Raw genomic sequence first — 12,939 nt, 5'->3', positions numbered from 1 at the left:
CAGCTACAAAACTCTCTCACCACTTGGAGCTTCAGGGACAAGAGGAGGAGCCTGCCTAGCACCTGGGGGTGAAGCTCAGTGGGGACTTAGTCGTCTGGGAAAGAATAGAGTCTGCTTCAGATCCCCATGCACCTCCCCAGGGATGAGCACTCCCATTGTTACAGCACCAGCCTGGGGAGCGCACTCCGCCATGCTCAGTCCTGCGGAGGGATCTGCTCGCTGCACCCAGCAGTGATCTCTGGAGCCCTCATTTTCTGGGCAGGCTCTTGGCAGAGACTCAGTGACTAAAACTGTGGCTTTAAAAAGGGGACCGGTCTCCCTGGCCTGGTGTGCAGAGCCAGCACCCACCCTGACAACCTGATGACTCACTTGGCTGGCCCCACCCTGTTGAGTTCAGCTGCAAAGGGAAGCTAGAGTGCTATGCAGAGCTGGGACTTTTGGTGCACATCTCCTGCAGAAACTTTGTCTAGGAAACAGATGGGTGGGTGCGGGGTTGTGTGGCCACACTGCAGGGGGACCACTTGTATCTCCCCTGTGAGATCACCCCATGCTAACCCAGGAGGGGGAAGAAGTGACCAATCCCCTCCTACAGGTTTGCAGGCACCACCCCCAGAGGGAGACTGTTTGAATCTGCTCTTGCAAATTCCAGATAAGTGCCCTACAGGGGGGAGTGAGACTGGGACATTCAGAATGTGAGTGTCTGGGAGGCTATTGTTTGGGACTAGGACAAAGTGCTTGCCCCCCTTCTGTGGGCTAGACCAGCATCACACAAAACAAGAGACTCTTGATCTGTCCCCCTGAGCTTGGTGACTCTGCCAGGCTGAGCTTGCTCCTGCAGAGGGGCTGGCTGGCTGCACCCAACCTGTAGTGAGCCTGTCCAACGAACTAGAATTGGAGACTCTAGCAGAGACTAAGTGGTTTGATTGAATTGGGGCCAATTTCCCATCAAGATACCTGCATCATAAAGCCATCATAACAATTTTGGGAGTCATAGCAGATCTACCTAATACAGAGAGACAAAATGGGGAGACAAAGAAATGTGCCTCAAAAGAAAAAGCAAGAGAAACCCCAGAAAATGTATCAAATGAAACGGAAGCAATCAAAATACCAGATGAAGAGTTTAGAACAATGGTTATAGGAATATTCAGGGACCTTAGGAGAAAAATGGATGATCTCAGTGAGAACTTAAAGAAATTGTAAGAATTAAAATTGACATAGAAACCATAAAAAATAACTAGTCAGAAATGAAGAATACACTAGAAGGAATAAATGGCAGGTTAGATGAAACAGAGGAGCGAATCAGCAATTTAGAGGACAAGATACCAGTAAGTACCCAAGCAGAGCATCACAAAGAAAAAAGGCCCTGGCTGGCATTGCTCAGTGGTTAGAATGTCAACCTGTACAATGAAGGGTCACAGGTTCGATTCCTGTCAAGGGCACATACCTGGGTTGTAGGTTTGATTCCAGGCCCTGGTTGGGGCGTGTGAGGGAAGCAACCAATCGATGTGTCTCTCTCAAATTGATGTTTCTCTCTCCCCTAACTCTCTCCTATCCTCCCCTTCTTTCTATTCTCTCTGAAAATCACCTTAGAAAAAAATATCCTAAGGTGAGGATTAGAAAAAAAGAATTTAAAAAAGTGAGGAAAGCCTAAGGGACCTCTGGGACAATGACAAGATAACAATATCCATGTCATAGGAGGTCCCAGAAGAAGAAGAAAGTGAGCAAGGGATAGAGAACCAGTTTTAAGAAATAATGGCTGAAAACTTCCCTAACTGGTGAAGGAAAAAGTCATACAAGTATAGGAAGTATAGAGAGTCCCAATCAAGATGAACCCAAAGAGGGCCACACCAAGACACATCATAAGTAAAATACCAAAGATTAAAGACAAAGAGTGAATCTTAAAAGCCAAAAGAATAAAGCAATTAGTACCTACAAAGGTGTTTCCATAACTTGCAGCTGATTTCTCAATAAAAACACTTCAGGCAGAGGGATTGGCATGAAACATTAAAAATGGTGAAAAGCCAGGACCTACAACCAAGACTACTCTATCCAGCAAGTCTGTCATTTAAAACTGAAGGCAAAATAAAGAGCTTCACAGACAAAACACACACACACACAAAAAAGACCCCAAAAAACTAAAGGAATTCATTATCACCAAACCAGTATTGAAAGAAATGTTAAAGGGCCTACTTTAAGAAAAAGAAAAAAAGAAACACAGAGTGAGAGGAACATAGATATAAAGAATAAAATGGCTATATACACCTATCAATAATAACCTTAAATGTAAATGTACTAAATGCTCCAATGAAAAGACATAAGGTTACTGAATGGATAAGAATACGACTCAGGCCCTGGACAGTGGCTCATTTGGTTGGAGTGTTGTTCCATACACCAAAAAGTTAAGGGTTCGATTCCCAGTCAGGGCACATACCTAGATTGAGGGTTGAGGGTTTGATCCCTGGTTAGGGTGTTTACGGGAGGCAACCAATCGATGTTTCTCTCTCACATAAATGTTTCTCTCTCTCTCTCTCTCTCTCTCTCTCTTTCTCTCTCTAAAATCAATTAAAAAATATCCTCAGGTGAGGATAAAAAAAAAAACAAGAAAAAATGATGCAGTCAAACCTAGATTCTCAAATGTCTCCCATCTCAAACAATTTGCTTCTCAACCTGACAATGCTTTTCATGCTGATACCTAAATGATCAGTCACATGTCTCTCAGGTGACAAACAAAGGAGAGAATGTGCGAGTATGAGTCAGTTTACCACTGTTTAAATCTCAGGATATTGTGTTATGAATATTTTTGTGTGTTTTTTTTGCTTTTGTTGCTGCTTATTATTATTATTATTATTATATTTTGATTTTTTTTACTGTACATTTCATTTCCTTTTTGTTAAATTTTCATTTACATTTCATGTCCTTTTTGTTTTTAAAGTGTTTATTTATAGATTAAACAGTAGACATGTACTGTATATAAGAAAGGTTAAAACAGGGAATCATTTGCGGGTCTGGAATGGATTAATTTCATTTAAATTATTTCTAATGGGAAAATATGATTTGGTTTTTGAACAGCCTTCCAAACGGATTAAGTTTGGGAAATGAGGTTCCACTGTATACGCTGTCTACAAGAGATCAGCCTCAGAACAAAAAAATACACAGACTGAAAGTGAAGAGATGGAAAGGAATTATTCCATGCAAATGGAAACAAACAAACAAAAAGCTGGAGTAGCAACACTTATACATGGACAAAATGCACTTCAAAACAAAGGCCATTAACAAGAGATAAAGAGGTCACTACATAATACTAAAGCGATGAATCCAGTGAGCGGTTGTAACCTTTGTAAACATATATACACCCAACATAGGAGCACCTAAATATATAGAGAAAATCTTGGTGGAAATTAAGAGAGAGAACGACAGCAATACAATCATAGTAGAAGATTTTAACACCTCTCTGTCATCAATGGAGCGATCTTCCAGACAAAAACATCAACAAAGCAATGGAAACCTTAAATGACACACTGGATCAGCAGGATTTAACTGATATTTACAGACCATTTCATCTCAAAGCAGCAGCATATACATCCTTCTCAAGTACACATGGAACATTCTAAAGACAGACCACATGGTAGGACACAAAATAAGTCTTAACAAATTCAAGAAGACTGAAATCACATCAAGCAAATTCTCTGACTACAATGGTATGAAAGTAGAAATCAATTACAATAAAAAAACTGAAAAACATTAAAATACATGGAGGCTAAACAGCATGTTATTAAACAATGAATGGGTTAACAATGAGATCAAGGAAGAAATTAAAAATGACCTGGAAACAAATTAAAATGAACACACAACAACCCCAAATCTATGAGACACAGAGAAAGCAGTCCTGAAAGGGAAGTTCATAGCATTATAGGCCTACCTCAAATAAACAATCTAAACCTACAACCTAAAAGAACTAGAAAAAAAAAAACCCAAAACACAATAAACAAAGCCCAGAGTAAGTAGAAGGAAGGAAATCATAAAGATCAGAGTGTAAATAAATGACATAGAGACTGGAAAAAAAACATACAAAAGATCAATGAAACCAAGAACTGGCTTTTTGAAAAGATAAACTAAACTGATGAATCTTTAACCAGACTCATCAAGAAAAATAAGAGAGTGAACCCAAATAAACAAAGACAGACATGAAAGAGGAGTAACAACTGACACCACAGAAATACAGAGGATTGTAAGAAAATATTATGAACAGTTATATGCCAACAAATTAGACAACCTGGACAAATTCCTAGAAATATACAATATTCCAAAAGTAAATCAGGAAGAATTAGAAAACCGGAATAGACTGATTACAACTAATGAAATTGAAGTAGTAATAAAATAAAATAAAAAACTCCCAGCAAACATAAGTCTTGGACCGGATGGCTTCACAGGTGTTTTTTACCAAACACCCAAAGAAGAACTAACACCTATCCTCAAACTATTCAAAAAAAAAATTCAATAGGAGGGAAGACTTCCAAGCTCTTTTTATGAGGCCAATGTTATACTAATTCCAAAACCAGAGAAAGACACTACAAAGAAAGGGAAACTATAGGCCAATATCCCTGATGAACATAGATGCTAAAATCTGCAACTAAATATTAGCAAACTGGATGTATCAGCAATACATTAAAAAGGTCATACACTATGATCAAGTGGGATTTATTCCGGGGATGCAAGGTTGGTACAATATTTGTGAAACAGTTTAATTCGTTAGAAATCCAGGTAAGTTTCTGGTCTTGACCATCTTGAGAAGATGAGGATGGTCTGGGCTTACCAGTTGAACATATGACCTGGTAATCTTAGTTTACCAGGTTTCAGAGGAAACCAATCAACTAACAATTAGGTCTATAATTGATCTCAAAAGTCTCTAGGTTGAAGATTATTCAGAGTCAGTTGGGGCCTTGTTATTGATATTTTTATAAACATTGTTGGGTGAGACTATATTTCTGCTCAAACATAAACTAAAGATGTCAGTAGTTCCTGAATATCATTAGGAAAACAAATACCTGAATATATTTCTGACTCATCTCTGGGGTTTGCCAATTGCTTTTCAATGTTCAGAATAAAAATACGCCTTTATAGCTCACTATCTTTCATAAACGTGATTTTCTAAATATACTTTTCTAACTTTATGTTTATAGAGAATATACACTAAAACTTAAAACTGCAGAAAGTTCTGGGATTAGTTCATAAAATCAAGTAAATGTCTAGACCACTGAGATTCAAATAGTTGCTGTGAGGGGACTATTATTGGGCAAGACAAAGTTCACTGTGGTTAAGATAGTTATCTATCTTAAATACATTAAAGGGGTTTCTCCATGTGAGAAGTTAATACCCTAGAATAAGTTCTGAATTAACAGAAAAGTCAACTAGGTTGCAATTTAACTAAAGTTAATTGAGCATATAACCAGCTAGGAATGTCTAATATAGTTTTTTAAATCACTTCCTGAGAAAACCAAAAACAAACCTCAATAATACTTCCTACAGCTAAGAAAGAAGAGTGAAATACAAAATATTAAGGCATATTAGTCCTACTGAATGACAAGGTTTTAAATTTAAGTAAAGTCAATTAATATGTTACATTTGAAATTGAGAATGCCTATTTAAAAATATAATCAAATGGGGTTAAATTAGACATACTGAAAATGAAATCTTCTTGGTTTCCCTCCATGGAAAGCGAAGGACCAATGTTCGAACTCCATTGTGAACCTCAAATACAAGGACACCTTTAGAACAGACTCCTAGTAATATTCCAGTTTGTGACTTTTTCTCAGGGTGCACCCGGTGAAAATGAACTCCATATTCTGTCAGTCTTTGGCAGACCTGTTGGAACAATACCATACACCTTGCTAAGAGGTGACAAAAAGATACAGAACTTGTACCAATGTAGTTTAATACAGAAAGGATAGTCTTTTCAACAAATGTTGCTAAAACAATTGAATATTCACACACCAAGAAAATGAATCTCAATCCTTATTACACCCAATATATGAAAATTAACCCAAAAATGAACCACAGATTTCCATATAGGAGCTAAACTATAAAACTTAGAAACTCTTTGTCACTGTGGGTTAGACAAAGATTTCTTAGATGGGACATAAAAAGCATGAAACATGGAATCCAGAGACAGATAGATACGGATTCAAATCACAGTTTTACCCCACATAATAGCCATTCACTTTGGGAACATTACATTTCCTTTTTGAGTCTCAGTTCCCTCATTTACAAAAGAATTAAAATACCATGATTTTAGTCAGGAATAAATAAAATGATATAATTCATAGTATCATTTATTGGCATCTTGCTTACTTTGAAACAGATACAAAGCTTATCACTATAATCTTGTGTACTTACCTTTAAAAATTCTGACTCCGTCTCTTTTTCAGAAGCTCCTGCATAGGTATTATGCAATTTGGGCAACTCTTCTTTAATATAGGACAAATCAAGTTTCTCCATCACTCTGGGAGGCAAATAATGCTCCAGTCTAAAATAAGACACACCATGAACCTAGAAAGGAGAATGTTTTTGTAAGCAATTCTGTTTGCCCTTTTCCTCCTACTTAAAAGTTCTTGCCTCAACCAAGAGATAAGATGCCTCTATTTATACTTCTCTCTGAGAAGTGAGTTTTAAAGGAAATGCATCAGTCTCTCTCTTTTATTCAGTGAGGTAGTATGACTGAACTGATTGGAAAACTTGAGGCGAGCCAAATGTCATATAGGGTTAATGTTCTGTAGGATGCTGCTTGAGTGGTATAGTCTCTTGCTCCCTCTTAAATCCACTTAAATTCTAGAATATTTGGGCTTGAACATCTATTCTCCATACAGTGAACTCTGCTGGGCACTCAGCCCATTACTGCATGGATCCATGTGGAAAGTAGAAGATCCCTTTGATCCAGATTTGACTGGTAACTCTGTTCTAGTATCTACCAGGTAGAAATTGGGAAAAGGGTAAATGTTAGATAGCCTGAAACTCTGAAATAGGCTAATTTAAAAAAAAAGACCAATGGGAAGGAAGGAAGGAAGGAAGGAAGGGAGGGAGGGAGGGAGGGAGGGAGGGAGGAAGGAAGGAAGGAAGAAAGGAAGTCCCACAGTGTATGATTGTATATAACCAAAGTACATGGGGAATTTGGTCATTTTGAAGTACCAAACTAGCCTCAAAAATCTCTAGATCTAAACAGCAAACACCTCAACTAGGTTTAGTCTTTATTTATGCTGAGAATAAGAACACTAATGCAAAAGTGGTCTTGGAGAAAAAAAATATCCCACCTCTGGCTGATAATCTCCATACTCAGCCTGGAGAGCCAAGGAGGCCAACAGTAAAGAGGTCTCATCATCACAGTGCATTCTCTCCTCCAAGATATCTTTTCGCAACTGAAGATAATACTGGTGACAGGTCAGAGAATGTCTGGAAAATAAATACAAACACAAGACATCTGGGCTTTATCCTCAATCTTGAGGTAATTTGTATTATTGGCAGATAAGTTTAGTTTCCAAGACAGTTTATAATAAAGCTTTTAAGCCACAATTATTGAATAAACAATGTTGAAGAAATTATTTCTTTTATGATAAAGGAAACATTATCATTGATCAGATCAAATAGTTCAGTATCAGTAAACTAACAGGTCAAAAACCCAGGGGTCAAGAAGAGAAAAATAGAAACTCTTGCGTACTCACTGGATTAGACTAACATCATCCATGAAAAATTTAATTCGGAAAAACAAAGTAAAATTAACAGTGGCTTTGTTCTTTTTCTTTGGTTCTTCTTTCCATCCCTCTGGGGCCACTTTGGTTAATTTTAAATCAGGATCCACGAAGAAATATTCATTATCTAAAACAAAATAAGAAAACATTCAGATAAAAGAAATACTGAATAAAATAAAATTATGAAGAAGTATGACAGGGTGCTCTGAGGCAATATGGCTTAGTCTTTTAAGAATGAGGGGTCTTGCCCTGGCCGGTATTGCTCAGTGGCTAGAGCGTCAGCCTGTGGACTGAAGGGTCCCGGGTTTGATTCTGGTTAAGGGCACATGCCCGGGTTGTGGCCTCAATCCCCAGTGGGGGATGTCAGGAGGCAGCCGATCAATAATTCCCTCTCATCATTGATGTTTCTATCTCTCTCTCTGCCTCTCCCTTCCTCCCTGTAATTAATATAAAAAAAGAACGAGGGGTCTTGCCCTAGTGGGTGTGGTTCAGTGGTTAGAGTGTTGGCCTATGCATCAAAGGATCTCAGGTTCAATTCTGGTCAAGGGCATGTACCTGAGTTGCAGGTTCAATCCCTGGCCCCAGTTGGGTGCAGGAGGCAACCAATTCATGTGTCCCTCTCACATCGATGTTTTTCTCTCTCTCCCATCAATTTTTCTCTCTGTTCCCACTCCCTCCCTTCCATTCTCTCTAAAAATCAATGGAAAAGATATCCTCGGGTGAGGATTAACAACCACAAAAAAAAAGAATGAGGGGTCTGAAGACAGATAGACCTGGATTCAACTTCTGGCCACATCATTTACTATCTATGTAATAATGAATAAATTTAACCTCTCTAGACATCAATTTTCTTGTCTGTAAAATGAGGATAGTGCCATTTCCTGCAATTCCTACTTATAAGGCTGTTGTAGGGATCACATGACATAATGGATATAAAATACTTGGTAAAGTGTGAGACACATGGTAAGCATTCAATAAACATTAGTTATTATTTATTACTAGAGGCCTGGTGCACGAATTCATGCACTGCCAGGGTAAGGAGACACAGGAGGTTGGCTGGCTGGCCCTGCCCCCAATCGGGTGGGGAGAGCCGATGGGGGGGGGGCAGCTGGGGGAAGGGGCTTCGGGCAGTTGGCTGGTCGGCTCCACACCCTGGTCGAACTCCCAGTCAAGGGGACAATTTGCATATTAGGCTTTTATTATACAGGAGGATATTGAGCTACCAGCTGAAATCTAGGAAGAGCAGTCATCATTTAAAAAATTTATTTTATTATTATTATTTGTTTTAATCCTCACCCAAGGATATTCTTTTCCATTGAGTTTTTAGAGAGAGTGAAAGGGAAGGAAGAGAAGGGGAGAGAAAAACATCAATGTGAGAGAGACACATCGACTAGTTGACTCCTGCCCCCAACTGGGGGCAGAGAGCAAACCTGCAACTAAGGTACATGCCCTGGACTGGGAATGGAACCCATGACCCTTCAGTAAGAGGGCTGATACTCTAACCACTGAGAAAAACTGGCCAGAGTTATTTTTTTTAAATGATCACTTAAGTATTATTGAGCCTCTCCAAATAATAGATTATTCACTAAAATTTGACTTATCCAGAATGTTTAAGAAATTTAGGTATATTATATAAATTTTAATTAGGTGAATATCTTTAATTAGTATTATCTGTTTAGCACTAATTGTAATTAGTAAAGTGATAGAAAACCAATTGGCACTAACTGAATATTTACTGGATGACTACAAAATGGACTATTAGTTTTTAAGACAAGAATTCAATAAATTGAATTAAAAGAAATATTTCTCTTATCCTGATCTGGCAGGGTTTCAGGATGGTTTGATCCTTCAATTATAATTTATGGTACTTTGTTGTCTAAGCTTTCTAAGATAAATTCTGAAGTAAACAGGAATCTAAAATATTAAAGAGCAATTTATAAACATAACAATTTAAAGAGACTTATTAAGCCCAACTGCAAAGGGCTTCTTATTGCTATGGAAATTCTAATTGACAACCAGGAGCAACTTCCAATGAAGCTGTGCTCTGAGGCCACTATAGATGTGAAAGTGGCTCAGATGAGGAGAAAATATGTGAAGTCATATTTTCAGTCATCCACCAGCAACATTTATAAAGACACTGTATATTTTAGGATAGTAAGCTAAAGAAGCTGAAGTGAAGATTCCGAAAATAGGGTCCTGCTATATAGTCCTATTAGCAGGATACTAACTTCTAGAATACATATGCAGGCAATTGACATATATAATGGTCCTCAAAATATAACAATTAAAATCCATTTTTATATAGCCAAAAGCCAAAGAAAAATCTTCATGATCAAGTGCAGAAGATACAAAAAAGACACAGCCACTAAAACAATGCATCTTGCCCTAGCTGGTTTTGCTCAGTAGATAGAGTATCGGCCTATGACTGAAGGGTTCTGGGTTCGAGTCCAGTCATGGGCACAAACCTTGGTTGCAGGCTCGTCGCCAGCCTGGGCCCTGGTTGTTGCCTCGTGCAGGAGGCAACCAATCCATGTGTTTCTCTCTGTCTTTCCCTCTCTCTTCCACTCTCTCTAAAAATCAATGGAAAAATATCCTTGGGTGAGGATTAAAAGGAAGAAAACAAAAAACAAAAACAATGCACCTAGTTAGAAGAAGGAAGGGAGTTCCTAGACTCCTACTCCTCCCTGCTGAATGTTTATGTAATTACTATCTCTCAAAGCAAGGTTGGGCATAACAGGTCAGTCAAATTGTTGCCAAGTTTTCATATTGCAACTTGAATTTAAAAATTTTGGTACCTTTGAGGACAGCTAAAGCAAACAAATGATGTTCCACCAAGCCAATATGGGCCACAACCATATCAAACACATCTTTACATATGGTTTTGGTATCACAAGTCAGTTCCAACCTCTGCCCACTCAGAAGCATTACATTTACTTTTCTTCGGTTATCCTCATTCTTCCCTTTCTTTGTCTACAATTGGGAAAAAAAAGGAAAAAGAATGGCATCTATTAAAGTAAACTTTGTAAGAATTTCAACTGTTTTTTTTCCCTTCAAATCATTACTGAAATTATTTTCTAAGAGTGATACAAATTAGTTTTATTACTTACAAGGATAGACCGTGGCAAATCCAAAGATACAAAAGGTTCTATCGTCATTTTCACAAACTCAGGGCCAAAGAAATTCTGCAAATCACATAATAAGTAAAATTAAGAGTTTTAATTATTCTAGCTCTTTCCTTCAAAAGAAATAATGTAATAATAAAAATCAATTACATGTAAAGCCACCTGATTAGAAGTAGGTGACCTGAAACAGATGCAGAAACTTTCAATAAAGAACAGTGGAGTTTACCAGACCAGGAAGGGAAGGTGCCTTACACTCAGTGTGGACAGAAGCTTTTCCTCAGCTCTGTTTTCTACCAGTGATGTCAAATGAAAAGCCTAGTATTACACTGTTTCACAAGATTTTCCAATTTTGGACTCCAGAATGACTCAGACTCTTAAAAGCACAATAGCAGTCTTAATTGTTGAAGTAATATAGAGTTTCAAGCTCATTAAGGATGTGGTTTAATATTGCTAATGTGTGAAGGGATTGTACAGAATCTCACTGATTTAGAGAGTGAGACTGAATCTGTCCTAAAACAAGTCATAATTAAAAAAACAAAATATATAAAATACTGTGGTTGTCAAAATATACATTTGTGATTACAAAATATTCATATCCATCTGTAAGTATGTTCTTGGAACCCTGTGACACTATTCTTTTGTTCAAAATACTGACTATTAGGGATAGTATATGTATCATAGTTTCTGCCCCTTACTGCTGTCTCAAGTAAGAAAATCCTATCTCAGGAGCTGGGAGGACTTGGGAGAGGGAGAAAGTGGAGTCCACACACCACAGTTACTGCTTCTCAATGTACTCTTTACCTTGACCTACTGTATATCCAGGGTTTCTGCCCAGAGGGAAGAACTGATTGAGGAGATATCTTAAATCAAGATAGACTCCAGGTGAGAGTAGGGTCAGAATAGATTGAAAGATTACATCCAAATGGACAAAAGGTGGGGAAAAAGCAGGGCTAATTTTGAGGCCAAAGGCAGGTGGTGTGTGGGTATGAACTCATGGAGTTTCCTGAAGTTTTATTTTTATGTTTTTTTTCCTTTGCATTCAGCTGTACAGATCATTTGATTGCTTGGTGTGAGAATTCTACCCAATTAACCAAGTGTGAAACATGACAGATACCATTTAAGTAAAGGTTTAACATTATGGGTTTGTTAATAATCAACGAACCAATAGGGCACATTTTAAATAAGAATAGAAATAGAGCAGAAAAAAATGAGAATGGCCTGCCATGGGAAACAGAATCTAATATAGATCAACTAAGGCAACAGGGTATGAACAAGTTAAAGTGTGTCTGCATCAAGAGTAATATAAAAACAAAATTAAATAAAAATTTATGTTTTGGGAAAGAACATTAATTCAATTGTGGAATTGTTCCTCTAAATACTAGTACTCTTTTTCAGCCCCCAAAACATACACTTCTTGCTCTTTTCAGAAAACAACAACAAACACCATACCACCATGTGACCGTTTAATGACCAGTAGCTCAAATTCTCTTGTCACTGATAAAGCATGTCGCTGATAAAGTTTTTTTTAAACAAACCAGGCACTGACTGCCTGTATGACAGCACAGGTTTTTAGTGGGATGACACGTAATAGTGGCATATTGTAAAGGTACAGACTGCCATTTATATGATTCTCTAATGAGACAAAGTTTTGCATTAATTCTATGATTTAGGAAAATGATCTGTATATATGTGTGCCTTTTATGCTTTATGTGTGCCTTTAATTATCAGAAGCTCATGCTATTTAGTATGATATCCTGCCTATTGCCCAATTTTGACAAAGATATTATTTATAACTAGAGGCCCAGTGCATGAAATTTGTGCAGGGGTGGGGCGTCTCCTCAGCTCAGCCTGCACCCTCTCCAATCTGGGACCCCCTTGGGGGATGTCTGACTGCCGGTTTAGGCCCGATCCCGGGGATTGAACCCAAACTAGCAGTTGGACATCCCTCTCACAATTCTGGACCACTGGCTCCTAATAGCTCACCTGCCTGCCTGCCTAACAGCTGCCCCTCCCCCCCCACCACCCCCGGGGGGGGGAGAACAAGGGGGGTGGGGGGGGGGGAAATAAAAAAAAAAAAA

At 38.2% G+C, this 12,939-nt stretch overlaps 1 protein-coding gene across 7 annotated transcripts in view; it reads right to left on the bottom strand.

The window, feature by feature from the left end:
• Positions 1-12,939, bottom strand: part of PTPN13 (protein tyrosine phosphatase, non-receptor type 13) — a 196,356-nt gene that overhangs the window by 70,506 nt on the left and 112,911 nt on the right. For all 7 annotated transcript variants that reach the window (XM_014452047.2, XM_023750399.1, XM_023750398.1 and 4 more), the window contains 6 exons: positions 10,847-10,921; positions 10,535-10,709; positions 7,713-7,866; positions 7,305-7,443; positions 6,394-6,546; positions 5,680-5,862 (listed from right to left, as the gene is read on the bottom strand). In XM_014452047.2, coding sequence (XP_014307533.1) covers positions 5,680-5,862; positions 6,394-6,546; positions 7,305-7,443; positions 7,713-7,866; positions 10,535-10,709; positions 10,847-10,921 — 879 coding nt within the window. The remainder of the gene's footprint in view (positions 1-5,679; positions 5,863-6,393; positions 6,547-7,304; positions 7,444-7,712; positions 7,867-10,534; positions 10,710-10,846; positions 10,922-12,939) is intronic.

This window comes from Myotis lucifugus, unplaced genomic scaffold (genome assembly GCF_000147115.1).
Source record: "Myotis lucifugus unplaced genomic scaffold, Myoluc2.0 scaffold_12, whole genome shotgun sequence".
Lineage (NCBI taxonomy): Eukaryota > Metazoa > Chordata > Mammalia > Chiroptera > Vespertilionidae > Myotis > Myotis lucifugus.
Note: the sequence above shows the minus strand (reverse complement) of the source record. Positions and strands in the feature narration are given on the sequence as shown.